Source organism: Bos grunniens, chromosome 22 (genome assembly GCF_055505025.1).
Source record: "Bos grunniens cultivar Pamir isolate PY7600 chromosome 22, Bosgru_T2T1.0, whole genome shotgun sequence".
Classification (NCBI taxonomy): Eukaryota; Metazoa; Chordata; class Mammalia; order Artiodactyla; family Bovidae; genus Bos; species Bos grunniens.
This window is the reverse complement of record NC_141186.1, coordinates 11,775,298-11,801,557: the sequence shown is the minus strand read 5'-3', so window position 1 is coordinate 11,801,557 and position 26,260 is coordinate 11,775,298. Positions and strand designations below refer to the sequence as shown.

At 41.6% G+C, this 26,260-nt stretch overlaps 1 protein-coding gene across 4 annotated transcripts in view; it reads right to left on the bottom strand.

The window, feature by feature from the left end:
* The window catches only part of DLEC1 (DLEC1 cilia and flagella associated protein), a 92,299-nt gene that overhangs the window by 49,294 nt on the left and 16,745 nt on the right, over positions 1–26,260 (bottom strand). For 3 of the 4 annotated variants that reach the window (XM_086365922.1, XM_086365926.1, XM_086365927.1), the window contains exons 4-6: positions 24,799–24,992; positions 24,369–24,589; positions 22,587–22,665 (exon numbers count right to left, since the gene is read on the bottom strand). In XM_086365922.1, the coding sequence (XP_086222048.1) occupies positions 22,587–22,665; positions 24,369–24,589; positions 24,799–24,992 (494 nt within the window). Of the gene's footprint in view, positions 1–22,586; positions 22,666–24,368; positions 24,590–24,798; positions 24,993–26,260 lie in introns of those variants that run through there. The other variant, XM_086365923.1, reaches the window with a different exon arrangement.

Below are 26,260 nucleotides of genomic sequence, written 5' to 3'. Positions count from 1 at the left end.
TGCAAGGGGCCTGGGTTCAATCCCGGGTTAGGGAACTAGATCTCACGTGTCACAACTAAAAGATCTCGTCTGCTGCAACTCAAGACTCCACATGCTACAACTTTAAAAAAAGAGAAGACTCTGCATGCAAATAGATAAATATTAAAAAAAAGAAAAGTTGTTAAGTTTTGCAACAGAAGTTAACAGAAAAGCCCTTTAACCATTACTAAGCTGGGCCTTTCCTTCACCGGCCTCCTATGTTGGATCTCTCGTTTCCCACATACCAAGCCTTCCTCTTCTTTGGTTTACTCATCTATATAGGGAAGCACGCTCCCCTCAAGTTTCCTGAGAAAGGGTGCATGGGACACATATTTTTAAAGACTCGAAAAATTTGAAAACGTTTGTATCCTTAAACTGTATAGTTAAGCAAGGTAAACAACTTATGTACACAGTCATACTGCCCAAGAGATGCAAGGTGCAAATTTCTAAGAGATGTCACCAGATACAATTCCATTTATAAGCAGACTGTGGAGGACTGTGTCTCTCTTTTTGGGAGGCATGCTCCGGGGAAACTGGCCACTGCACTATGAGGAAGGGAAGAGAAAGTAAAGAATCTAGCTGATGTGGAGAAGCCTCAGGGAGAAGAGCTGAGGTCTCAGCCAAAAGCCAGCATTAACCACCACACGTGTGAGTAAAGGAGACTTTGGCTCCGGTCTCTTGGCTGAATCCCCAGACATAGCAGAGAAGAGATAAACTCTCCTCTCTGTGTCCCGCTGATCAGAGAGCAAACTGCTATTTCACACTGTGAAGTCAGGGCAATTTGTTGCATGGTCACAGAAAGTGGAACGCTGGACATATGAGAGACTCCAATGAAAGTTGCCCTTTAAAATCATGTCAGAAGAGACCACTTCAAGTACTCCCTTTCTCTGCTTTCTTTTATCAAGTACTTTTAACCACAAATGCTGTTCTGAAGCTCCAGAATGTAATACATCTGAGCTGTATGCCGACTGTATAAATACTCAGAATCCTGCAGCTGGACATACAGTCACTGTGGTGATCTGAACTGGAGGCTCAGTAAACTATTAGATGCAGAAACTTTCACAAGTAGAACGTTATTGCAAGATTCTTCAGATGACTGTTGGTGGAGGGAGCTACAGGCGTGGAGCGAGAGGAGGCATGATGGAATTAGACTAATTACAGGTATCATCATGAAGTCATGATTTTAAATATATAAGCATGCAGATATAGAAATATGCATGTATATATGCATATATATATATACATACACCTCTCTCTCATATATATGTATGTGTGTGTGTGTGTGTAGTTAGGCCTATGAAATTGCTGTATTTTCACCTCTAAACATTTAGAGGACTTAGAAGCAATGACACCCCAGTAGCAAATAGCAGATCTAGTGCTTAGATCTTGGTTTCTAAATACCATTCTCCACTAAAAGCAACCAGAGCTTCTGGAATTGATGCCAGAACTGGGACAGACAGAGTACAAAATCAGCCTGGAACATCTTGTTTCAGAACGCAAGGAAGTGCTCAAGAAACTGCTAGGTCATATTAAAAGAACACAGAGACAACTTACAAGGCTCCCACTGGACAAATCTGGGATTCTTTCAGAGGCAAGATGGATACTGACTTTAAATGAAATGATTCATTTTTGGCTAGATTAACATAAGCTTCGTTAATTTCAATGACTCTAAATAGATGTGCCTGCACCGACAAAATGAACACAATACAACAGCCAACACGCTTTACAGTATGGCTACGTACTTTGGGAAAAAAATGAAATGATTAATCATGGAGCGGGGGAACCAATTACTTAACTAAAACTGACCAATCTTATTCTCTTGATTGGACCTACACTGACCCAAAAACTGGATAAAGAATAGGTTCCAAATGTCTCTTGTAAGATTTACATTGTATTTGACACTGGGTGTTTAAGTGCTGCTGTACCCTCAAGATCAAACTGACATTCAGTAATGATTCTGCATCAGAGACTAATTAACCTCAGGGTTAAATCCTCTTAATGAGGAAAACGGTGCAGACCTGACCTAAGATAAAGACACCAGTAAAGGGCAGCCTGTCACATAAATCCCACAAGGTTTTCTGGGAAATTCACTTTAAAAATTCTGAAACTGTTTTGATACCATCATTCAGACTACTTAAGAACAGACTGTCCAACTGGCCTTTTTCTTACCACCAAAATATGCAGACAAGATTCACTGTTCCCAGGACTTCCCTCATGGTTCAGTGGTTAAGAATTTGCCTGCCGAAGCAGGGAACACCAGTTCTATCCTTGGCCTGAGAATTACGACCCCACAAGCCGCAGGGCAACGAAGCCCATACGCTGCAACTACTGAACCCATGCACCCTAGAGCGCAAGGTCTGCAACGGGAGAAGCCACCGCAACGGGAAGCCTGCGCGCTGCAACTAGAGAAAGCCCGCGTGCAGCATCGGAGACCCAGCACAGCCAAGCATAAAAAAATAAGTAGACAGAGAAATAAACAAAAGTTTTAAGAAACATTCACTGTTCTCAGACTATAGTCTTTTTCTCTCCCCTCTCAGTTATAAGCGCTCTCTTTGCCTTTGTTCACTAACAACAATGTATGGGCCATTATTTGTCAAATAAGTGTGCAGACCATGAATTCCTCTGTCAAGGAGTTGTCAATTTATGAGTATAGTATACTCTGTAGTGTGCTGGCAAATGCTTAATAGCCAGTTCTTGGGGTGGGGAGAGCTCTGATTTGGTAGTGTTTGCTGATTTCAGTGGTGTAAAAACTCCCAGTATGGTCAATTTCAAGACCAGTGTGACATCACTGAGCAGGGAGCTGGGAAGAGATGTGCACGGTCAGCGCCCATGAGCTAGTATGACCTGGCTCCAGCACACCACAGGGAACAGGCACATATCAGAGACATGGTGCTGTTAGTTCTACATTTTCTTACTTCCCTCTTCAAGTTTCGTTGATGTCTTCTTTTACATCTTCATTTTTATCTTTCTGCTGTTCATTGTAGTTATCATCACTTTCACAAAATTTTTTAAATTATGACTATTTCAAATATATTTTCAAATTTCTAGGCATAAAGTTGTTCATAAACCTCATTACCTTTATAATGTCTGTAGGATCCATAATGATGTCTTCATTTCCCCGATACTGGTTAATTTGTACCTTCTCTCATTTTGATCAGTTTTGCCAGGAACTTATCAGTTTTATTAATCTTTTCAAAGAATTAACTTTTGGCTTTGTTGATCCTCACTATATTTGTTTTCTATTTAATTAAAATGCTTTCTTATTTTAATTATTTCCTCCTTTCCAGCTTCTTTGGGCTAAATCTGCTATTTTTTCCTAATTTTTGAGACATGTACATTGATCACTGATTTTCAGACTGTCTCTTTTCTAATATATGAACATAAGTCTATGCATTTTTTTCTAAGAATACCTTTAGCTACATCCCATAAGCTTTGGTGTTCCATTTAAAAATGATCATTATTTTCTAATTTCTATTATAACTTCTTTGATTCATAGTCTAGTAATAAATTGCTTAATCTTCAAATATGTAGGGGAGTTTCTAGTTATATTTTTATTATTCAGTCTACTTGGTCCAAACACTGTATATTTTCAGTCCTTTGAAATTTGTTATTTCCTTTATGATCCAGCACATAAGACAATTTTGGCAACATGTTCCAAGCATACTTTTAAAGAAACTCTACACTGCAATTGCTGGTTGCAGTGTGATATATAACACAATTAGATATAGTTTGTTAACTATATTGTTCAATTCTTCTATGTCCTTACTGTTATTTTTGTCTATTTGCCCTTTAAGTTTCTGAGAAAATGTTAAATCTTCTCATGTTTGTTATTGGTTCTGTTTTTCTTCTACACTTATAAAATTTTGCTTATATATTTTGAGGCTGAGTTATTAATATATATAGATTTTAAATGGCTGTATCTTTTGGAGAAAGATTTTTTTTTTAAACCTTTGATCAGTATGAAATGTCCCTTTTATTTCTACTAATACTTCTTGCCTTAACATCTACTTTCTCTAATATTAGCATAGCCACACCAGTTGGTTTTTTTTTTTTTTTTGGTTGAAGTCTTTCTAATATCTTTTTCCATTCTTATATTTTCAATACTTTAGTATCTTTTTCATTTTGCAGGGGGAAGAAATTCAGAACATTTTCTTCAAGCCTGGCAGGAACTCCTAACAGTTTGTGTGTAACAGACATCACAGTGGAGATTCGTATTTGTAGTTCTAAAGCTTAGCTCGTATCAGCAGCATTTAGTTGGTTTTGGTTTTTCTATCCAGTCTGATGATCCTTCTCTACCTTTTCTTTTTTGGGGAGGGGGGCCATGCCATGAAGCTTGCGGGATCTTAGTTGCCCAACCGGAGACTACAACCATGCCCCTCGTAGTAAAAGCACGGAATCCTAACCACTGAACTGCCAGGGAACTCCCTGATCTTTCTCTTCCAATTGAAGTACTTGGTCCATTTAATTACTTCATGCAATTGTCAACAAATTTAAGTTTAAATCTACCATGTTTTTATTTTTAACTTGAACAACACTATCCACCATGCTCCTTTTTTCTTTCTTGTCTCCTATTAATCGAAAATTTAAAAAAAAAATTCCATTTCTCCTTCTATTACCTTGTTACTTTTATATTATTTTACTATTTGAATAATGGTTAGTCCAGAGACTACAACAAGCAGCCTTGAATTACTAAGGTTTCCATATTAATTATCACTTACACATTTGTAAGACAATCCAAGAGTCTTGGAACACACTTACCCCTCTGAGTTTTCATTAGAAGTCTCTACAAACATTTAAAACAACACATATTATTAATAATAACTATATTATTATGGTTATATTACATTTAATATTAATTTAGATGTCTCCACAAATTTACCCTTACTGTTGCATTTCTTCTTGCATTTCCCTATACCCATGTGGTATAATTTTCTTCTGACTGGAGAATTCTTTTGATTCAGGTTTTCTGGTGATGAATTATTACTGCTGATAATGAAGTATCAGTTTTTATTTGTCTGATAAAGACTTTATTTTTTTTTTTTTTCCCTTTGGCGATGCTATGCAGCTTGCAAGCTCTTAGTTCCCCTACCAGGGATTGAACCTGGGCCCTTGGCAGTGAAAGTCTGGGGTCCTAACCACTGGATGGCCAGGGAAGTCCCTATCTTCATCTTTAAAGAATATTTTCACTAGGTTTAGAATTCTAGATTGCAAGTTACTGTCTTTCATTGCTTTGAAGCTTCCATTCCAATACTTTCTAGCTTCTATCATTTCTGTTAGAAGGTAGTGAGTCTTTTCCCTCTAGATGCTTTCAGTTCAGTTCAGTCGCTCAGTCGTGTCCAACTCTTTGCGACCCCATGAATCACAGCACGCCAGGCCTCCCTGTCCATTGCCAACTCCTGGAGTTCACTCAGACTCAGGCCCATCGAGTCAGTGATGCCATCCAGCCATCGCATCCTCTGTCGTCCCCTTTTCCTCCTGCCCCCAATCCCTCCCAGCCTCAGAGTCTTTTCCAATGAGTCAACTCTTTGCATGAGGTGGCCAAAGTACCGGCGTTTCAGCTTTAGCATCATTCCTTCCAAAGAAATCCCAGGGCTAAAAAAAAAAAAAAAAAAGAAATCCCAGGGCTGATCTCCTTCAGAATGGACTGGTTGGATCTCCTTGTAGTCCAAGGGACTCTCAAGAGTCTTCTCCAACACCACAGTTCAAAAGCATCAATTCTTCAGTGCTCAGTCTTCTTCACAGTCCAACTCTCACATCCATACATGACCACTGGAAAAACCATAGCCTTGACTAGACGGACCTTTGTTGGCAAAGTAATGTCTCTGCTTTTCAATATGCTATCTAGGTTGGTCATAACTTTCCTTCCAAGGAGTAAGAGTCTTTTAAGTTCCCCCCAAACCCTGTCTTTAGTTTAGAGCAGAACTTTATTATAATGTGTAAATATATAAGTACAGGTGCAAGGTACAGTTTTATTTATCCTGCTTAGGGTTGTTAGTGCTTTACTCTATGGCTTAAAGTCTTCGTTACTTTTAGATCATTCTCATCTATTATTTCTTCAAATACTGCTCCTGTCACATCTCTCCTCTTTTTCTGGGGCTTCAATTATGTAACAGACCTGTTTACTATGTCCATTTTTTTTTAATGTGATTTTCTATATTCCTTCATTTTCTTTCTGCTTCAGTCTAATCATTTCCACTGATGTATCTGCAAGTCTTCCCTTCGTCTGTGTCTAATTTGCTACTAAGCCTTTCTCTTGAGTAATTTCAGTTCTAGAATGTTCTTTTTTTTTCTTCTTTAGATTACTCAGTCTATCTAACTGCAATATTACCATAACTGGAAGTCACCCCAGAACACAGTTCAGTTCAGTTGCTCAGTCATGTCCAACTTTTTGAGACTTCATGGACTTCAGCACGCCAGGCTTCCCTATCCATCATCAACCCCCAGAGCTTGCTCAAACTCATGTCCATAAAGTCGGTGATGCCATCCAAACGTCTCATCCTCTGTCATCCCCTTCTCCTCCTGCCCTCAATCTTTCCCGGCATCAGGGTCTTTTCCAATGAGTCAGTTCTTCACATCTTCACATCCAATACTTTACATCCAAAGTATTGGAGTTTTGGCTTCTGCATCAGTCCTTCCAATGAATATTCAGGACTGATTTCCTTTAAAATGGACTGATTTGACCTCCTTGCTTTCCAAGGGACTCTCAAGAGTCTTCTCCAACACCACAGTTCAAAAGCATCAATTCTTCTGTGCTCAGCTTTCTTTATGGTCTCGCTCTCAAATCCAAACATGACTACTGGAAAAACCATAGCTTTGACTAGACGGAACTTTGATGGCAACGTAATGTCTCTGCTTTTTAATATGCTGTCTAGGTTGGTCTTCGGAGAAGGCGATGGCACCCCACTCCAGTACTCTTGCCTGGAAAATCCCATGGATGGAGGAGCTTGGTGGGCTGCAGTCCGTGGGGTCGCTAAGAGTCGGATACGACTGAGCGACTTCACTTTCACTTTTCACTTTCATGCATTGGAGAAGGAAATGGCAACCCACTCCAGTGTTCTTGCCTGGAGAATCCCAGGGACGGGGAGCCTGGTGGGTTGCCGTCTCTGGGGTTGCACAGAGTTGGACACAACTGAAGCGACTTAGCAGCAGTAGCAGCAGGTTGGTCTTAACTTTTCTTCCAAGGAGCAAGCGTCTTTTAATTTCATGGCTGCAGTCACCATCTGCAGTGATTTTAGAGCCCAAGAAAATAAAGTCTGTCACTGTTTCCATTGTTTCCCCATCTATTTGCCATGAGGTGATGGGACCAGAGGCCACAATCTTATTAGTTTTTTGAATGTTGAGTAATAAGCCAACTTTTTCACTCTCTTCTTTCACTTTCATCAAGAGGCTTTTTAGTTCTTCGCTTTCTGCCATTAGGGTGGTATCATCTGCATATCTGAGGTTATTGATATTTCTCCTGGCAATCTTGATTCCAGCTTGTGCTCCATTCAGCCCAGCGTTTCTCATGATGTACTCTGCATATAAGTTAAATAAGTAGGGTGACAATATACAGCTTTGATGTACTCCTTTCCCAATTTGGAACCAATCTGTTGTTCCATGTCCAGTTCTAGCTGTTGCTTTTTGACCTGCATACAGATTTCTTAGGAGGCAGGTCAGGTGGTCTAGTATTCCCATCTCTTTCAGAATTTTCCACAGTTTGTTGTGATCCACACAGTCAAAGGCTTTGGTGTAGTCAATAAAGCAGATGTTTTTCTGGAATTCTCTTGCTTTTTCTATGATCCAACGAATGTTGGCAATTTGATCTCTGGTTCCTCTGGCTTTTCTCAATTCAGCTTGAACATCTGAAAGTTAACGGTTCATGTCCTGTTGAAGCCTGGCTTGGAGAATTTTGAGCATTACTTTGCTAGTGTGTGAGATGAGTGCAATTGTGTGGTAGTCTTAACATTCTTTGGCATTGCCTTTCTTTGGGATTGGAATGAAAACTGACCTTTTCCAGTCCTGTGGCCACTGCTGAGTTTTCAAATTTGCTGGCATACTGAGTGCAGCACTTTAACAGCATCACCCCAGAACACATATAGTTGTTAATGGTTTATTTTGGGACATTAGACTTATAAGAGTTGCAAAAACAATCCAGGGAGCTCCCATACACTCTTCACCCAGCTTCCTCTTACATGGCCATCTTAGATAACAGAACAATGACCAAGACTATTCAGAAATTAAGCTTGGTACAATATATTAATGAAACCACACAATTTATGTGGATTTCTCCAGTCTGTCCACCAAGATCCTTTCTCTGTTCCTGGATCTAACCCAGGAACTCGAGTTGCATCAGACTGTCATATCTTGTTAGTCATCTCCAACCTGTGACAGTTTCTCAACATTTCCTTGTTATCCATAACCTTCCATGACCTTCAACCTTTTAAAGAGCACAGGTCAGTTATTTTGTAGAATGTTTTTCTAGAATGTCCTTCAGTTTGAGTTCTCTGATGATTACTCCTGACCGGACTGAGATTATGCTTTACTTACAGGAATATCACAGAGCTGATGCGTCCTTCCCGGTCCATCGTATCAAGGTTATATGCTATTGGTGCGTTCCCTTAGTGGTGATATTAACCATAGCCACTTGCTTAGAGTGGTGTCTTCCAGGGTTCTCTACTGTACAGTTATTATTTTTCCTTTGTAACTACTAAATATTTGGGCAGAGACTATGGAATTATCTGTTTCTGCTCACACTTCTACCTAGTAATTTTAGCATTTATTAGTATGTCTTGCCTACAGATTTTATAGTGTGAAAATTACTGGTAATTTTTAAATTATCATTCTTTCTACATTAATTATAATCCTTTCAGAACAAAAAGTTGCCCCTTTTCTTCCATTTTTTTATCCCGATATTTACTTATATCAGTATGGATTCATGGATATTTATTTAATTCTTCGAGTTATAATCTAATACCATTACTATGTGTTTAGTTGCTTGAGTTGTTTCTCTTTGGGCCAGTGGGAGCTCTGTGCCCTTTACATGCCCTCTCCCCTACTTTTTCTCTCCCTCTAAGATTTCCTTACTTTCTGGCACCAAAAGATGCTCTGCATTCATCTCCTATTTCCTCTACCTCAACCCTGGAATCGGTTTCCCAAGGAGCCCGGTGTTCTTTTGTTTTGGGAGAACAGTACTTAGAAACCAAGATCTGGATACAGCAGGCATGCTAAATGTTACTAGGGTGTCATTATTTCTATCCCTCAATGGATACAGCAAGGAAATATATCATGTGTACTAACCAACACATTCACATACATCTCTATTTACTCTTGTATTTATCCAATTATGTGTGTGTTACCCTCCCCACACATACACACCCATATTTTTAAATCACAAATTCATATTTATACTTCCAAATACAATTTAGCAGCATAGAGTTCATTCTAGCATTCCTCCTTTCCTTATTTGTAACTTCTTTTTGCCACAGTGACAAACCTAATTCTCATTCACGTTTATATTTTAATTTAAAAGGTTTCATTAGGTCCAGGATCAAGACAGCAGAGTAGAAGGATGTGAAGCTCACCTCCTTTCAGGTACATCAAAATACATCTACATGTGCAAGGATTCTCACAGAATATCTATGGAACACTGGCAGAAGACCTCAGACCTCTGAAAGGGCAAGAAAATCTCCATGGAACTGGGTATGACAAAAGAAAAAGCAAGAAAAAAAAAGAGAGAGAGAGAGAAAGGAATCGGAATGGAACCTGTGGCCATGGGAGGGAGCTGTGAAAGAGGAAAGCTTCCTGCCTGCTGGGAAGTCCGCCCGCTGGCGGGGAGATCAGTCTGGACAGAGGGGGCGCTTTAGGGCCTTGGATGAGAACACAACTTGCTTGCAGCAGCTAGAATGGAGAGAGACCTGCACAGACAGTCAGTGCCTCTGCCCACACTCCCCAGTCTCAGATGCACGTCTGCTTGGGACGGGTTGGGGCTGGGTGAGGAAGCTTGGGTTTCAGAGATCAGACCCAGAGAGGGGGCTAGGGGTGGGCTCTGTGGAAACAGGCTGAAGAGGCTGGCATCCGATGCAACTGCACCTCAGAGAAGGAAGCCTGGGCAGCATCAGAAGCCGGGCACCACTGTGAGGGGAGGGGCGGAACCCATCGCTGCAGCCTTTTCCCCTGCAGGAGTTCTCAGGCAGCAGAACAGGAGTGCGGTCCTGAGCCTCCCCCTCCCCGCTGCTGCCCCTGGGCTTCAGGAGTGGTCTTGAGCTGCCCACTCCATCGGTCCCAGACTCTGGGAGCAGCCACTAACTGCCGCCACAGCCCTTGCAAACTCCAGGAGTGTTTGTGAGTCCACTCCCACTGTGTGTTCTGGGGGCACATGTGGGGAGCCACTGCCTCTGAGAGCTCCAGGCCCAGGCACCAGCTGCGGCATCATGATGGCCAACACAGGCTGAGAAGAGGTGACAGGCATCCATACTGAAAACAGTCCTTGCACCAAAAAAATACTAAACCCACACAAGCCACACAGGACTGCTCCCACAGACAAATGGCCCTCCCAGACCACAGTAAATAACTGCTTTTCATAAACTCAGAGAGCAAGAGAAATATAAGTAAAATGAAGAAGCAGGGGAACCACTCCCAGTTATAAGACCAAGAGAATTCCCCTGAAAGAATAAACAATGAAACAGACCTCTTCAGTCCAACAGACACCAATTTCAAAAATGAAATAATGAAAATACTGAACAAATTAAGACAGGGTATCAACAGAAATGCAGAGTATATTGTGAAGAGGAACTAGAAACTATAAAGAGGAACCAAGAAAAATTATAAAACTCATTTCCGAGACTAAAACTGAACTAACGGCAATGAACAGCAGAACAAATAATGCAGAAGAACGAATAAGTGATCTTGAGGCTAGAATAAGGGAAATCACCCAATCAGGACAGCAGACAGAAAGCCAAATGAAAAAAAATGAAAACAGAAGCTCTATATGATAATCTAAAGCATGCCATCTATTTCTGTTTTATTGACTACGCCAAAGCCTTTGACTGTGTGGATCGCAATAAACTGTGGAAAATTCTGAAAGAGATGGGAATACCAGACCTGCCTCTTGAGAAACCAGTATGCAGGTCAGGAAGCAACAGTTAGAACTGGACATGGAACAACAGACTGGTTCCAAATAGGAAAAGCAGTACGTCAAGGCTGTATATTGTCACCCTACTTATTTAACTTATATGCAGAGTACATCATGAGAAACGCTGGGCTGGAAGAAACACAAGCTGGAATCAAGATTGCCAGGAGAAATATCAATAACCTCAGATATGCAGATGACACCACCCTTATGGCAGAAAGTGAAGAACTAAAGAGTCTCTTGATGAAAGTGAAAGTGGAGAGTGAAAAAGTTGGCTTAAAGCTCAACATTCAGAAAACTAAGATCATGGCATCCGGTCCCATCACTTCACGGCAAATAGATGGGGAAACAGAGGCTGACTTTAATTTTTTGGACTCCAAAATCACTGCAGATGGTGACTGCAGCCATGAAATTAAAAGACGCTTGCTCCTTGGAAGAAAAGTTAAGACCAACCTAGACAGCATATTAAAAAGCAGAGACTTTACGTTGCCATCAAATGTCCACCTAGTCAAAGCTATGGTTTTTCCAGTAGTCATGTATGGATGTGAGCGCTGGACCATAAAGAAAGCTGAGTGCAGAAGAATTGATGCTTTTGAACTGTAGAGTTGGAGAAGACTCTTGCAAGTCCCTTGGACTGCAAGGAGATCCAACCAGTCCATCCTAAAGGAAATCAGTACTGGATGATCATTGGAAGGACTGATGTTGAAGCTGAAACTCCAATATTTTGGCCACCTGAGGCAAAGAGCTGACTCATTTGAAAAGACCCTGATGTTGGGAAAGATTGAGGGCAGGAGAAGCAGGGGACGACAGAGATGAGATAGTTAGATGGCATCACTGACTCAATGGATACGAGTTTGGGTAAACTCCCGGAGTTGGTAATGGACAGGGAGGCCTGGCATGATGTGGTTCATGGGGTCACAAAGAGTTGGACATGACTGAGCAATTGAACTGAACTGAACTGAAAGCGTGCCAATCTATGCATAATTGGGATTTCAGAAGAGCAAGAAAGAGAAAAGGGGATCGAAAAAGTATTTGAAGGAACTAGGGCTGAAAACTTCCCAAATCTAAAGAAGGAAACAGATACCCAGGTACAAGAAGCACAGAGTCCCAAACAAGGAAAAAAAAAAAAAAGAGTCCCAAACAAGGTAAACCCAAACAGACCTACACCAAGACATATACTAAAAATGGCAAAAGTAAAAGATAAGGAGGGTTATAAAGGTAGCAAGAGAAAAGCAAAGAGCTAATTACAAGGGAACCCCTGTTAGGCTATCAGCTCATTCCTCTACAGAAAAGCTGCAGGACAGAAGGGAATGGCAAGATATATTCAAAGTCCTGAAAGGGAAAAATCTGCAACCTAGGATACTCTACCCAGCAAGATTATCATTTAGAATAGGAGGGGAGAGAGAATTTCTCAGACAAGCAAAAATTAAAAGAATACAGCAGTACCAAACCTATCCTAAAGGAAATATTGAAAGATCTTCCCTAAAAAAAAAGAAGAAAGAATCTATAGGAAAGAGAAAGTCACATCTGGAAAGCAAATCACCTAAATAAACCAGTACATGCACGCTAAATCACTTCAGCTGAGTCCAGCTGTTTGTGACCCATGGACTCTAGCCCTCCAGGCTCCTCTGTCCATGGGATCCTCCAGGCAAGGACTGGAGTGGGTTGTCATGCCCTCCTCCAGGGGAACTTCAGACCCAGGGACCAAATCTGTGTCCGTTATGTCTGTCTCCTGCATTGGCAGGTGGGTTCTTTACCACCAGCACCACCTGGAAGCCCAAAACACAGATTTTTTTTAAAAAATAAAAATATTTTGGTGAAAGTGATGAAACCACAATGAACAGCAAGCAAAAGGATGAACATGAAGATGTAAAAGAGGACATCAGAATCATAAAATGTGGGGGGGGCAGTAAGAAAATGTAGATTTTTTTCCCTTTCCTAGGATGTGTTTGAGCTTGCATGACTCCCAGTCTAAGGTAAGGAGATATAGAATGGGCTTAACAGACTTGAAAGACAGGTAATCACAAATCAGAAACATAAAATAGGTTAACAAAAATAAAAAGAAGAGAACATAAGTATAATCCAAAAGAAAATCAAACTACAAGAGAAAAAGAAAGGGACAAAGAAGAAACATAAAATCAACTGGAAAATAAGGTTTAAAATGGCAATATACATATCTATCAGTTATTACCTTAAACGTCAATGGACTAAATGCTCCAGTCAAAAGACATGGAGTGGCAGAGTGGATTTAAAAAAAACAAAAAGACAAGAGCCTACAATATGCTGCCTGTAGGAGACCCACTTTAGAGCAAAGGAAACACATAGATTGAAAGTAAGGGACAGAAAAGGTATTTCAGACAAAACAGACTTTAAAACAAAGCCATAAAGAAAGATACCATATGATGAAAAAAGACAGGAGGAGGATTTTATACTCATCAACATAAATGCACTTAATACAGGAGTACCCAAATACATAAAACAAGCATTAACAAACATAAAACTCCTAGAAAGGCTTATAGGCAAAACATTCTCTGACATAAACCATATCACCGTTTTCTAAGGTAAGTCTTCCAAGGCAACCTAAATAAGACCAAACATAAACGAGTGGGACCTAATCAAACTTGCAAGCTTTTGCACAGCAAAGGAAAACTTAAAAAAAATTTTTTTTAATAGACAACCCACAGAATGGGAGAAAATATTTGCAAACCATAGGACCATTAAGGACTTAATTTCCAAAATATACAAAGAGCTCAAACAACTCAACAATAAAAAAACAAGGAACCCAATCGAAAATGAGTAGAAGACCTAAACAGACATCTCTCCAAGGAAGAAATGCAAATGGTCAATAGGCTCAACATCACTAATTATCAGAAAAATGCAAATCAAAACTACAATGAGGTACCACCTCACAGCAGTCCGAATGGCTATCATTAAAAACTCTACAAATAACAAATGCTGGAGAGGACATGGACAACTCTCTGCCACTGGCAGAAAAGGGAACTCTCCTACGTCGTTGGTGGGCGGGAATGTAAGTTGGTACAGCCACTGTGGAAAACAGTATGGAATGTTCCTCAGAAAACTAAAAACAGAATTACCAGCAACCCAACTCCTGGGCACATAGCCAAATAAAACTCTAATCCAAAAAGATGAATACACCCCTGTGTTCACAGCAGCGCTATTCACAACAGCCAACACAGGGAAGCGACCCAAATGTCCATCGACAACGGAATCAGTAAAGAAGCTGTGGTGCTTATATACAATGAAGTACCACTCAGCAATTAAAAAGGAACAAAATAACGCTATCTGCAGCAGCGTGGATGCAACTAGGGATTATCATACTAAGTGAAGTAAGTCAGAAAGAGAAAGACAAATACCATATGATGTAACTTATACGTGAAATCTAAAATATACCAGAAATGAACCTGTCTATGAAACAGAGTCATGAACATAAATAACAGACTTGTGGTTGCCAAGGGGGTTGGGGGAGGATGGAGTTGGAGATTGGGGTTAGTAGATGTAAGCTATTACATACAGACAACAGGTCCTACTGTAGAGCACAGGGAACGATCCTATGATAAACCTTAATGCTAAAGAGTATTTAAAAAGAAGAATGTGTACATATGTTTAACTGAACCACCTTGCTATACAGCAGACATCAACGCAACACTGTAAGTCAACTAGATTCAATTCTAAAAATCCCCCAAATTACAAAATAAATAAAAGGTTTCATGACTGTCAACAAAAGTTTATGAAAAAATGATACTGTATGTCCTTCCCTGAAATGTGCTAATTATGTATGATTCTCTGTGCAATGAGTGGTTTCTTCCAACCATATGGATTCAAAGATGCTACTCATAATCATCATACTGTACTTTAATTTTAACCTTCTTTTACATATACTTGCCTATATATTTAAACAGTCTGCATATTTAGCAACCTTTTGAAGGAACAGATATCTTTAAAACCACTTGTAAGCTGTCACTCACCACCTTGTCCAAACCCCTGGGGAAGATGGCAGACGAAAGGGAAGAGAAAGATGCAAGCTCAGCCCCTCTCACAAAAACACCCAAATCATAACTAACTGCTCAACAATTATCGGCAGAAAAAGCTAGAACCTACCAAAAAAGGTATCCAAAGACAAGGAAAAGCCGCAATGAGACGGGAGGAGGAATGCAATCATGATAAAATTAAGTCCCATACCTGCTGGGTGGGCGACCCACAAACAAAGCCCTTGGGAGGTACACACACACATATACACACATTATATTTTTATACAGAAAAATGGGGCTCCTTTCATTTATTCTTGATTTACTCTGTACTAGGAGTAAGCAAGGCTAAGTGGTAGACCAGTAGTCAGGTAATTCAGTCAACAGACCTACCATCTGTGAGTACTAATACCAAAATGGTTTAAACAAACCTAGAATTAACCCCTGCCCATGTGGGTTTCAACCTGGTGGAGAAGATAAATAAAAGTGTGCTATGAAAGAATAAAGACAGGAGGGGAAGACGGTCCTACACAGCCGGTGCTCGCTTCATCTCCAGGCTCCACAGCGGGCACCTGCAGGTCCTACAGAAATGTCTTTTGTCTGTCTCCCAGCAGCTCTCCCTTTGCCCATTCCATGCCCAGAGTGAAATAATTTTAGCTCTCTTTCTCTGAGTCTGCCAACCTCACCATCTTTGGAATGTGATGACCAAACACAGAAGTCCCAAACACACAAGTCCAAAAGAGAGTAACTGTTATGTTCAAGTAGACAAATGCTTTCTTTAACATTTAGCCTAAACGACTGACATATCAGTGTGCTTTTGCACACTGGATGAGAGTGGATAAGAGCTCCTAAAGAATCATGGATTTGTAAGTGCTCTTTAAACTGCAAAGTACAATGCATATGTGTGTGAAGGGATTGTCACCATTAAACATAGCTACATTTATACCTAATGAACAGAACTGGTGACTCCCAAGCTTGGTCTTGACCTGATTATCCAGGATAGAGGAAGGCAAGCATCAAGAGCGAAGCTGGGAAAAGGAACAAGGAAAGTCTCTACACACAGCTCTTGAAGCTCACTGGATATACTGTTAAGTGAAAAAAGCAAGGTGCAGAGGAGAGTAAGGACTGATGCTGAAGCTGAAACTCCAATACTTTGGCCACCTGATGCGAAGAGCTGACTTGTTTGAAAAGACCCTGATTCTGGGAAAGATTGAGGGCAGGAGGAGAAGGGGACGACAGAGGATGAGATGGTTGGATGGCATCACCGACTCGATGGACATGAACTCAAACTCTGGGAGTTGGTGATGGACAGGAAGGCCTGGTGTGCTGCAGTCCACGGGGTCGCAAAGAGTCAGACATGACTGAGTGACTGAACTGAACTGAGGACAGGAAGTAGGAGACAGCGTTCAAACATACCTACATATTTGCCTGTGGTTTCCAAGAGAAACAATGGAAGAACCCAAACTAATAGAAAGAGTTATCTCTAGGAGTAGGGAGAGTGAAAGGAAGGGGGAATAAATGGAAGTTTGAGGGAAGGTTTTTAAAAAAACAGAAAATCACAGATAATAAAAGTAGAATAGTAGAATTTGAAGTCACCATTTTATAACCCTTAATTTTTTTAAAAAATTGATCTAGGTAATAGCCATCTAATGCTACTAAAGCATTAAATGAGAGGTTGGCAAGACCTTTATAAAGGGTAAATTAAGCTCATAACACCTGAAGCCATTCATCACTGATAACGAGGAAACCATGTATCACACTCTTCCTGATGGGATACAGTAAGAAATATACACTCCCACCAAAGAAGTATTCTTGCCAAAAAATGAAAAAAAAAAATCTTGAACATGAATTTAATCAAGCATCCAACATGTTTACAGAAAATATGGAGGATAAAAGAATATGTTGAACATCACCACAATAAAGCAATCAGCAGGAGTCAAACTGAGACAGAAAGCAAAGAAGGACTTGAGGTCAACTCGTCTTACAAAAACACCAGAATCACAACTAACCACGAACAACCATCGACAAAAAAGATCTGAACCTACAAAAAAGATGTTCTACCACCCAAAGACGAAGAGGAAGCCACGACAAGACGGGAGGAGGGGCACTTCCACCATAATAATCAAATCCTATACCCGCTGAGTGGGTGACCACAAACTGGAAAATCATTCCATTGCAACTGAGTGAGAGTTCTGACGCCCGCCCCTCATCAGACTCCCCAGCCTGGGGGTCTGACATCTAGAGGAATAGCTCCCAGAGCACCTGGCTTTGAAGGCCAGCAGGGCTCGAGAGCAGAAGCCACACAGGACTGCTGGAGGGCACAAAACGATGTGACGCGTGCACTGGAACTCAGAACAAGGCAACTGCTCCTAGGAGCCTGGGCCAGACCTACCTGTGTGTCTCGGAGGGTCCCCCGGGGAGGTGGGGGTCAGCGGTGGCTCACTATAGGGGCAAGGACAGTGGCGGAGGACACCCCAGGGAACACCCGTTGGTGAGATCTCTCCTGGAAGGTGGCACTTTGGCAGTGAGCCTGACACCACTCAACAGGCTGTAGACCCCAGTGCTGGGACTCCTCAACAACAGCAGGATGGAAACACAGCCCCGCCCACCAGAAGACAGGCTGCCGAAAGACGTCCTGACCCCACGGCTGCCTTAAACACAGCTCCTGACACGGGCCTGCCGTCAGAGGGATGGGACCCAGCTGCGCCCACCGGAGGGCAGGCACCAGTCCCTCCCCCCAGGAGGCCTGCCCAAGCCTGTGGACCAACCTCACACGCCAGGGGACAGATACCAGAGGTAAGAAGAGCTGGAACCCTGCAGCTTGAGCAACAGAGATGGGAAACACAGAAAGTTAGACAAAATGAGATGGCAGAGAAACACAGCAACTGCCACAAGCAACTCTAAGCCAAGAAACTGGGCAACCTATAAGAAATGGACAAATTCTTAGAAGTATATAACCTTCCAAGACCGAACCAGGGAGAAATAGAAAATATGGACAGACAAATCATATGTACTGAAATGGAAACTGTGATTTTAAAACTTCCAGCAAACCAAGGTCCAGGACTAGATGACTTCACAGGCAAATTCTATCAAACATTTAGAGAAGAGTCAAATGCCTGTCCTTCCGAAACTCTTTCAAAAAGTTGCAGAGGAACAAACCCGCCTAAACTCATTCTATGAGGCCACCATCACTCTGGTACCAAAACCAGACAAAGATACCACAAAGTCCAGGCCAATATAACTGATGATCATAGATGCAAACATCCTCAACAAAATACTAGCAAACCAAATCCAACAATACATTAAAAGGATCATGCATCATGATCAAGGAGGCTTTATCCCAAGCATGCAGGGATTTTTCAATATCCACAAACCAGGCAGTGTGATATATCACATAAACAAACTGAAGAATAAAAAACATATGCTCATCACAATCGATGCAGAAAAGCTTCTGACAAAACTGATCACCCATTTATGAAAGAGTTTCCATTAAGTGGACACAGAGGGGAAACTACTGAAAGGAAAAAACTGAAAGGATTTCCTCCAAGATCAGGAACGAGATAAGGATACCCACATTCATCACTTTTATTCAACAGAGTTTTAGAAGTCCTAACCCCCTGGCAATCAGAGAAGAAAAAGAAATAAAAGGAATCCAAATTGGAAAAGAAGTAAAACTATCACTGTTTGCAGATGACATGATACTATACATACAAAATCCTAAAGACTCTACCAGAAAACTACTAGAGCTTATCAATGAATACAGTAAGGTTGTAGGATACAAACTTAATACACAGAAATCTCTTGCATTTCTATATATTAACAATGAAAGATGAGAAAGAAAAACTAAGGAAAACAACCCCATTTACCATAGCATCCAAAAGAATAAATACCTAGGAATAAACCTACCTAAGGGAGCAAAAGACCTGTACTTTGAAAACTATAGGATGCTAACGAAAGAAACTGCAGATGACACAGATGGAAAAATACACCATGCATATCCTTGAATTGGAAGAATCAATATGATCAAAATGACTGTATTATTCAAGGCAATCTACAGAGTCAATGCAATTCTTATTAAATTACCAATGGAATTGTTCACAGAATTAGAACAGAAGTTTTTTAAATGTGTATGGAAACACAAAAAGACTGAACAGTTAAAGCAATTCTGACAAAGAAAAACAGAGCTGGAGGAATCAGGCTCCCTGACTTCAGACTAGAATACAAAGCTACAGTAATCAAAATAATATGGTACTGGAACAAAAACTGAAATAATCAATTGAACGGGATACAAAGCCCAGAAATAAGCTCATGCACCTATGGTCAATTACTCTATGACAAAGGAGGCAAGAATACACAACAGAGGGACTTCCCCGGTGGTCCAGTGGTTAAGACTCTATGATCCCAAGGCAGGGGGGCTGGGTTCAACCCCTAGTCAGGAAACTAGAGCCCTCACACCATAACTAAGACCCAGTGCAGTCAAATAAATTTTTAAAAAATAGAATATACAACAGAGAAAAAACAGTCTCTTCAATAAGTGATGCTGGGAAAACTGAACACCTACATGTAAAAGAATGAAATTAGAACAATCTCTAACACCACACACAAAAATAAACTCAAAATGGATTACAGATCTAAATTTGAGGTTAGATACTATAAATCTCTTAGAGGAAAACATAGGCAGAACACTCTTTGACATAAATTGCAGCAATATCTTTTTCAATCCACCTCCTACAGTAATGAAAGTAAAAACAAAAATAAACAAATGGGATCTAATTAAATTTAAAAGCTTTTGCAGAACAAAGGAAACCATAAGAAAAAGACACCCTACAAAATGGGAGAAAATATTTGCTAATGAAACAACGGATAAGAGGTTAATCCCCAAAATATACAAATAGCTCATTCAGCTCAATGTCAAAGAAACAACCAAATGAAAAAAATGGGTGGATGATCTAAATAGACATTTTCCCAAAGAAGCCACACAGATGGCCAAAAAGCACATGAAACGATATTCAACATCACTAATTAGGGAAATGCAAAACAAAATTACCAGAAGGTATCACCTCACCAGTCAGAATGGCCTTCATCGAAAACTCTACAAGGACTGCCCTGGTGGTCCAGCAGTTAAGAGTCAGCCTGCCAATGCAGGGGATACAGGTTTGATCCCTGGCCGGGGAAGATCCCACATGCCACGAAGCAACTAAACCCCTACACCGTAAGTGCTAAGCCCGTGTGCTGCACCTACTGAAGCCCACACACCTACAGTCCATGCTCCACAGTGAGAAGCTGTTGCAATGAGAAGCTGTTGCAATGTTGCATACTGCAAATAGAGAACAGTCCACACTTGCCCAAACTAGAGAAACTCCCCCCATAGGAATGAAGACCCAGCACAGCCATAAATAAATAAAAAAAAAACTCTACAAATGGGACGTCCCTGGTGGTCCAATGGTTAAGAATATGCCTGCCAATGCAGGGGACACTGGTTCAATCTCTGGTTCTGGAAGATCCCACATGCCACAGAGAATCTAAGCCTGTGTGCCACAGCTACTGAGCCTGTACTCTAGAGCTGGAGCCCCGAACTATTGAGCCCACAAGCTGCAACTACGGAAGCTTCCATGCCCTAAAGCCCATGCTTCTGAACAAGAGAGAAGCCACCTCAATGGGAAACCCACACATGGCAAAGAAAGAGCAGCTCCCACTGGCCGCAACTAGAGAAAGCCTGCACACAACAAATAAGACCTAAAGCAGCCATAAATAAAGAAAACAGAAAACCTCTATCAACAATAAATGCTTGAGAGAGTGCAGAGAAAACAGAGCCCTCCTACGCCATTGGTGGGAATGTAACCTGGGAACACCGTTATGGAGAATAGTATTGAGGTTCCATAAAACTAAATATAGAACTACCATATGATCTAGCAATCCCCCTGCAGGGCATGTATCTAGAAAAAATGTAATTCAAAAAGATACATGCACCCCAGTGTTTACTGCAGCATTAACTTACAATAGCCAAGATATGAAAGCAATCTAAATGTCCATCATAGATGAATAGATAGAGAAGATATGATACCTATACATTAATAGAATGGAATATGACTCAACCAGAAAAAAAGAATGAAATAATGCCACTTCAGCAACATGGACGGACCTAGAGATTATTATCTTAAGTGAAGTCAGACAAATATGACAAATAGCGTATCATTTATAGGAGGATTTCTAAACGATTATAGAGATGAACTTATTTGCAAAACAGAAACAGACTCAGACTTCAAAAACAAACTTACAGTTATCAAAAGAAAAAGGTGGGGGAGGGATAAATTAGGGATTTGGCCATAACATATACACATTTATATAAAAAAGATAATCAATATGGACCTACTGTATAGCACAGTGGACTCTACTCAATATTCTATAATAACCTAAATAGGAAAAGAATTTGAAAAAGGATACATGTATACGTATAGCTGAATCACTTTGCTATACACCTGAAATGAACACAACATTGGGAAACCACTGTACTCTAATATAAAATAAAAATTACATTAAAAACAAAAAGTACAGCCGGGGCTTCCCTGGTGGCTCAGTGGGAAAGAATCCACCTGCCAACGTGGGAGACACGGGTTCAATCCCTGATTGAGGAAGCTCCCACATGCCATGGAGCAACTAAGCCTGCGCGCCACAGCTATGGGGCCTGTGCTCCACAGCTTGAGAGCCACGACTACCGACTACCGAGCCCGCCCGCTGCAACTACTGAAGCCCTGGCGCCCTAGAGTCTGCTCCACCAGAGACGCCATCACAACGGGAAGCCAGGCACTGCGACGAGAGCGTTGCCTCCACTCTCCAGTTAGACAAGTCTGCGCAGCAACGAAGACCAGCACAGCCAAAAATAAATAAATAAAGCAATGAGCCGAATTTACAGTTTCTTCTACAAACAAACAGCATTTTAAAAAATAAAAGGATGGAGGAATTATTTTTAAAAAATGTGGGAGAAATAAGAGATACTCTAACCAAATGCAATGTTTCAATTCTGATTTAAAGAAACCAATTATAAACTGACTTTTAAAAAAATAAATGGATAAAAATCAGACATGAGTGGATATTAGCTGATATTAAGGAATCACTGTTAATATTGCTGGGTGTGATGATGGTTATTCTTTGAAAGTCCTTACCTGTTAGGAGATACTCACTAAAGTAGTAACTGAAGAATGACACGCTGGCTCAGCTTTCCCTTAGAATACTCCCGTGTACACATGTGCACACAGATACACACACATGACACACCGTGGGGGCAACAGATGAAACCAGATTTGCTGGATGCAGGTGACTACTGAAGCTGGGTGATGGGCTCCCAACGTGACAGTCTCTTCCCTAGTTTTGTGTATGGCCTGTGTGTGTGTGCACACATGTTTTTAAATTTCTAAGCAAAGACTTTTTAAAAATAAGGAAGCAGAGTGGGATATGTAAAGAAACCAGATTCCTACCTCATAAACTGGTCCAATTTCATAATCTGTGAAAAATCCGATGGAGGGCTTAGCTAGAAACACTGGAGTATCAGCACAACTGTGGGAGAGGAAGGAAGGGCGAGAGAGGCTGTTAGTTTCATCCCTGAAAGTGATTCATGGAAAATAAATACATTCAAGCCATTAAAGAGATTGGCAATGCATCATCCTTTGGGTTTTATTGTTGGCAAAGCAGGTCACAAAACAATTTTACAGCAAGACTGAATCTTTGTGAAGATATATATAACTACACATAGCATAGGGAAAACTCTGGAAGCTTAAACACCAATATGTTTTTTTTTTAATTTATTTTATTTTTACAAACCCTTGTGTTGAGGGCTGACTTTCAATAGATCACAGTGAGGAGCTGCTCTGCTACATACAAAATCCCGAACACCAATATGTTAAATGCATGTTTTCTATAGGTGCTATTTTTTTCTCAGCAAATCTTTTCATTTTTGGTTTTTCTCTTTTCTTTTCGGCTGCACCAAGTAGCCTCTGGGATCTTAGTTCCTCAAATAGGGATCAAATACAGGCCCCCTGAATTAGGAGCACAGAGTCTTACTGGACCACCAGTGAAGTCTAAGCAAATATTTTTTGTTTTTTTTTTTTTTTAAATAAAAACATATTATTTCTCTAATGCTGCTGCTGCTAAGTCGCTTCAGTTGTGTCCAACTCTGTGCGACCCCATAGATGGCAGCCCATCAGGCTCCACCATCCCTGGGATTCTCTAGGCAAGAACACTGGAGTTGGTCGCCATTTCCTTCTCCAATGCAGGAAAGTGAAAAGTGAAAGTGAAGTTGCTCAGTCGTGTGCGACTCTTAGCGATCCAATGGACTGCAGCCTAATAGGCTCCTCCGTCCATGGGATTTTCCAGCCAAGAGTACTGGAGTGGGGTGCCATTGCCTTCTAAACATTAATAGTTTTGTTTTGTTTTTTTTTTCAATTTATTTGGCTGTACCAGGTCTTTGTTGTGGCAGGCAGGATCTTTACTTGTGGCATGTGGGATTTAGGTCCCGGACAAGGGATTGAACCTGAGTCCCTGAATTGGGGAGCACAGAGTCTTATTCACCTGACCATTAGGGAAGTCCCACACTAATCATTTTAAGTCCATTAAAATTATGAACCCGTGAAGCAAATCATTCCCTTTGTATGGACACTTATTGAAATACAGCCAAATGGCTGCCCAGGTGGCTCAGTGGGTAAGGAGATGCAGGTTCCATCCTCTGGGACAGGAAGATCCCCTGGAGTAGGAAATGGCAACCCACTCTAGTATACTTGCCTGGAAAATTCCATGGGCAGAGGAACCTGGTGGGCTATAGTCCACGGGGTTCCAAAGAGTGGGACACGACTGAGTGACTGAGTGCACACACTCTTTTAAAGAAAAATCACTATCTGTACTAGTTACTTGTCATTAAGCAGATTTTGAACATTTTTATTATCTAAGACACATGAATGTAATGGCAGGAGCACATGGCTATAGAGATGCCTCCCATTTGACCCAGGCTGTTCAGATATAAGCCAAGGGCTAACACTAACCCCTATTCCTCAAGAAAAGGTCAGAAAAGCACAAAGCCAGGACTCTGGGGATGTCCCAAGGCCACACCTGCAGGCAGCCCCGAAGCCCTGCTCGACTCGGATCCTGAGCCCCAGGCCCCAAACCTCGGGGACCCTCCAGAAGCCAAAGCAGACCCACGACCTGCTTTCTGTGCTTTCCTCTGCAGGGTCCGAGTCTCTGAGAATACAAGTCAGGAGAAGACGCACCTCTCTTCCAGCTCTCCGTCCTGGAAGGCTCCTACCCGTGCTGGCTTCTTGGGAGGAAAGAGAAGAGACTTGCCCCCCAACGGAGTGTTAGGAGGGAAAAAGCGAGGGTTTCTCAGGAAGCGGTTCCGACTCTCCATCCTGGCAAGCTGAAGCCGCTCCAACTGCCTCTGGGGCACCCGTAAATGGTTCATCCAGTTTTTATTTTTCGGTAAACCTGTTTTCTTTGAAATGCGAGAAAAGGATAGAGTCAATGAGAGGCCGAGGGGGCGTGTGCGTTGACATCTTGCTGATCCCGCGACCCCAGATGGCCAAGGACACCCTCCTGTTTTGCTGTGGCTTCATTATGACGATGTTTGTCACCTGGAACCCCTTCCCCTTCATCATGACCCTGCCCCCCTCCCCCATCACCACAAACTGGCTTCAAACTCACCCTGATGGCTGCTCTGGATCTGAGCTTGGCCTTAAAAGACGAGTCCCACGTGAGGCTGTCCATAGTATAGTCTGTCTCCTCCGCAGACTGAGAGGACATCTTCCTGCATGCGGGCTTCTTGGTCAGCTCCTTCTTTGGGATGGAACGTTTCTCAGAACTAAACGTCGGTTTTGAATATCCAGGGACAGAGACACCTGTGGCACCAGGAAAAACATGAAGTTACCAGACCCAGGGGAAGAGGTGACCCATCCAAGATGACTAAATGAAATTACCGAAGGCACCGCTAGCTTCTTTTTTCTAAATGTTTATATTTCCTACACCAGATGTATTAAATAATTGCCCTTCAGCATCTCAGGTACTCCTGGAACTTACTCTACATCCTTGAGACTCTAGTGCTCATGTTGTATTATCTGTTCACTTGTCAAACATGGCCAGGAACAGGAGAGGACCACTGTCACACATACCACATACGTGAACATGCTTTTTAAAAGGCTCACATGAGAAATCAAAGTCTGTATTAGCTTTGTACACTGTAAAATCATCTCCAAAAGGTTAAATGAGGATATTCAACGTTGCCAGCAGTGAAACTGGTACCATCACATCTCCGAGCACAGTGCCAGGTGAATGCTCAGTAACACCTACTCAGTACTCTGCAGTGACCTATATGGGAACAGAATCTAAAAAAGAGTGGACTATATGTATTGTATACTGACTCACCTTGCTGCTGCTGCTGCTAATTCGCTTCAGTCATGTCCGACTCTCTGCGACCCCATAGACGGCAGCCCACCAGGCTCCCCCGTCCCTGGGATTCTCCAGGCAAGAACACTGGAGTGGATTGCCATTTCCTTCTCCAATGCATGAAAGTGAAAAGTGAAAGTGAAGTCGCTCAGTTATGCCTGACTCTCAGCGACCCCATGGACTGCAGACTACCAGGCTCCTCCATCCATGGGATTTTCCAGGCAAGAGTACTGGAGTGGGGTGCCATTGCCTTCTCTGCTGACTCACCTTACCATATGCCTAAAAATAACCCAACACTGTCAATCAACTATACTCCAATAAAACTGATTTGAAAAAGAAATAGAACTAGATCCCACAGGGGAAAAAAAAATCCTCAGTACACGTCAACTCCATCCTTATTTACCTGCCTAAGATAGTATTTGAAAGTTGGTTGGAATAAGTGGCTGAGTATCTCAGGCACTTGGTTCTGCTTCCACTTTCTGGCCTCACCTGTCAGCATGGCCCAGGCTGTCAGTTAAACTCTCTCTTCATCTACATCCTCAATTCTCTGGACCCCCATCCTCCTATCCCAAATGCTTTCTTCAGCTCCAAACCCCCAGGAGATCATCAGAGTTCCATTGACTGGGGCTGCTGACGAGCTTATCTTTGGAGCCTGGCACCGGCAGGCTGCCATCCAGATGTCTGGTCACAGGATCTACACAGATACACTTCCAAAACTACGTTC